Source organism: Chiloscyllium plagiosum, chromosome 1 (genome assembly GCF_004010195.1).
Source record: "Chiloscyllium plagiosum isolate BGI_BamShark_2017 chromosome 1, ASM401019v2, whole genome shotgun sequence".
Lineage (NCBI taxonomy): Eukaryota > Metazoa > Chordata > Chondrichthyes > Orectolobiformes > Hemiscylliidae > Chiloscyllium > Chiloscyllium plagiosum.
In genome coordinates, this window is record NC_057710.1 from 2,038,055 (window position 1) to 2,040,982 (window position 2,928).

Sequence of the window (2,928 nt, forward strand, 5' to 3'; positions counted from 1 at the left end):
ACCAACCCACGCTGCAAGTTCACCTACCTTATTTCGTATACTTCTTGCATTGAAGTATACACACTTCAAACCACTTTCCTGTTTACAGGCACCCTCCTTTGAAATTGATGCCATGTTCCTAACCTCCCTACACTCCAGGACCTGCACCCTAAAGCTACGGTTTGGGCATGAATAGGGTAAATAGGCAAAGTCTTTTCCTCGGGTGGGGGAGTCCAGAACTAGCGGGCATAGGTTTAGGGTGAGCGTGGAAGAATATAAAGGAGACCTAAGGGGCAACATTTTCACACAGAGGGTGGTGCATGTGTGGAATGAGCTGCCAGAGGAAGTGGTGGAGGCTGGTACAATTGCAACATTTAAGAGGCATTTGGATGGGTATATGAATAGGAAGGGTTTGGAGGGACATGGGCCGGGTGCTGACAATTGGGACTAGATTGGGTTGGGATATCTGGTCAGCATGGACGGGTTGGACCGAAGGGTCTGTTTCCATGCTGTACATCTCTATGACTACATTAAAAGTGAGGGAAATGGCTCTTAACATTGCGAAATAGGGTTGGAAGATGCTTCCCAAATTTGCCAAGAAAGTTTAGAAAGGCAGAGAAAGGACACACTTTTAGAATTAGCAAATAGGTTAGAATTGGGTTTAACCAGGACAAAAAGAAAGCTGAAATTGGGTCAAGCATGAGGTGCATCAGAGAAACAGACAAGTGCAACAGAGTTTGAAAACTTAAATTGCAATTGAGACAAATGGAGTTGGAAGACAAAGAGAATGAGAGAGAGGAACCAACAACCCTTGTTGTGGAGAAGCCCAAGGAAGACTAGGAAACTGAGGAGTTAAAATAAAAATATCCTGGTATTTTCGCAGACTGTGTATTAACAAGATCCCACGATCATAAGTCACAACACAAAGCAAAAGCTAAAGAGAAAGATGAAGGAGTTGAGGTTCAGTTAGTGGACACCCTGTTTGCCGTAATGGTGCAAGAAAAACCTGAACAGGCAGAAGGTCAGAAAGGAGTGTCGGTTCATAGCTCCTTGAAAGTGGAGTTGCACAAAGATAGGATAGCGTTTGGTATGCTTTCCTTTATTGGTCAGAGTATTGAGTACGGAAGTTGGGAGATCATGTTGCGGCTGTACAAGACATTCGTTAGGCCACTGTTGGAATATTGCATGCAGTTCTTGTCTCCTTACTATCGGAAAGATTCTGTGAAACTTGAAAGGGTTCAGAAAAGATTCATTAACAGAGTTGTGGCTAGATTAACAAACTGTGCAGTTTATCTGGATGATGCAATGACCTTTAACAAGTCATGGAAAGATCACATAATACAATTGGCTTTGAATGATTATGAGAAGAAAAACTGGTGATAAACTTAAAGAAAACAGAATTCACGAAGGCAGAGGTGACGTTCTTAGGACAGAACATCGGTCCTGGAAGGTTGATCCCAAAGAACACAAAGACGAAAAAACTGGAGAAACAAGTGTTTGTTACTGCCCCCAGAGTGAGGAATAAAATTCAGATGTTATGGAATTTGATGTGCCTCAAAATACATTAAACAATGAAGAAGTTCTTGAGGAGTGGTTAGTGAACTATCTGTCTCAGGAGCAAATATTACAGTCGAAAGGTTTGTTACAGCAGTATGAGGACATATGTAGGAATAATATGGGGAGGACTAATGCACTTGTGCATGAAGTAGACATAGGGAATGCTGTTCCGATAAAACAATATGCCTTGGAAGACTATGTAGAGAAAGTTGGACAAGCCATTTACATCACAAAGTTAGACTTTCTGCGTGGTTATTGGTAGGTACCTTTATCAGAGAAAGTGAAAGAGGTTTCTGCATCTGTAACCCCAAATTGGCTATATCAATTCAGAGTGATGCCTTTTGGAATGAAGCACACACCAGCCACATTCCAAAGATTCATTAACAGAGTTGTGGCTAGATTAACAAACTGCGCAGTTTATCTGGATGATGCAATGACCTTTAACAAGTCATGGAAAGATCACATAATACAATTGGCTTTGAATGATTATGAGAAGAAAAACTGGTAATAAACTTAAAAAAACAGAATTCACGAAGGCAGAGGTGATGTTCTTAGGACAGAACATCGGTCCTGGAAGGTTGATCCCAAAGAACACAAAGACGAAAGCCATTGCGGAATTTGCGCGACCATCCTCAAAGAAAGAGGTGCTTCGATTTTTGTGACTAAGCAGATTCTCCTGCTTAGTCCTTAAAATTTCCAGTTCGCTCTGAGACTGCTATCTTGTCACAGATTTACTAAACAGATTTACTAAAGAAGAACACAAAGGTTCGGTGGACGGAACAATGCCAATAAGCATTTGAGAATGTAAAAGCAGTATTAACCACTGCACCAGTTTTAGCTACACCAAAGTTTTTGAAACTGTCTGAACTTGCAATCACTGCTAGTACTATAGGCGTTGGAGCTGTATTGCTACAGGAAGATGGTGATGGAATTGAACAAACAATTGGCTACTTTTCAATGAAAATCAACACTCACTAGAGAAAAGATTGTCTGATCAAAAAGGAATTATTTTGTTTGGCATTGGCCTTACACCATTTTAATGTTTATGTGATGGATAATATGTTAGAGACCGTTGTGTACATGGACCACAATCCTCTTAATTCTTGGAATGATTTAAAGACAAAAATATGAGCCTATTTCATTGGAGTCTTATGTTACAGACTTTTAATTTACAAATTGTATGTGTTGCAGGTTGTAAAAATGTGATAGCAGATATGTTATCGTGGATTTAAAGGAAAAGGTATAGGTCAGATTGAACAGATTTCAGTTGTATATGTATGTGTGCAGAAATTAATATTTTCTTTCATTAATGACCTCTGTATTTCATTGTAATGGAATTAAGAATTAGAAAATAAAATCTTTTCGTTATGATGGTTCATCTTTTTCTTAAGG

The 2,928-nt window shown here is 39.6% G+C and overlaps 1 protein-coding gene across 1 annotated transcript in view; it reads left to right on the top strand.

The window, feature by feature from the left end:
* Window positions 1–2,928, top strand: part of LOC122549379 (zinc metalloproteinase-disintegrin-like batroxstatin-2) — a 177,154-nt gene that overhangs the window by 156,592 nt on the left and 17,634 nt on the right. Inside the window, exon 12 of the mRNA XM_043689436.1 lies at window positions 863–1,000. Coding sequence (XP_043545371.1) covers window positions 863–1,000 — 138 coding nt within the window. The remainder of the gene's footprint in view (window positions 1–862; window positions 1,001–2,928) is intronic.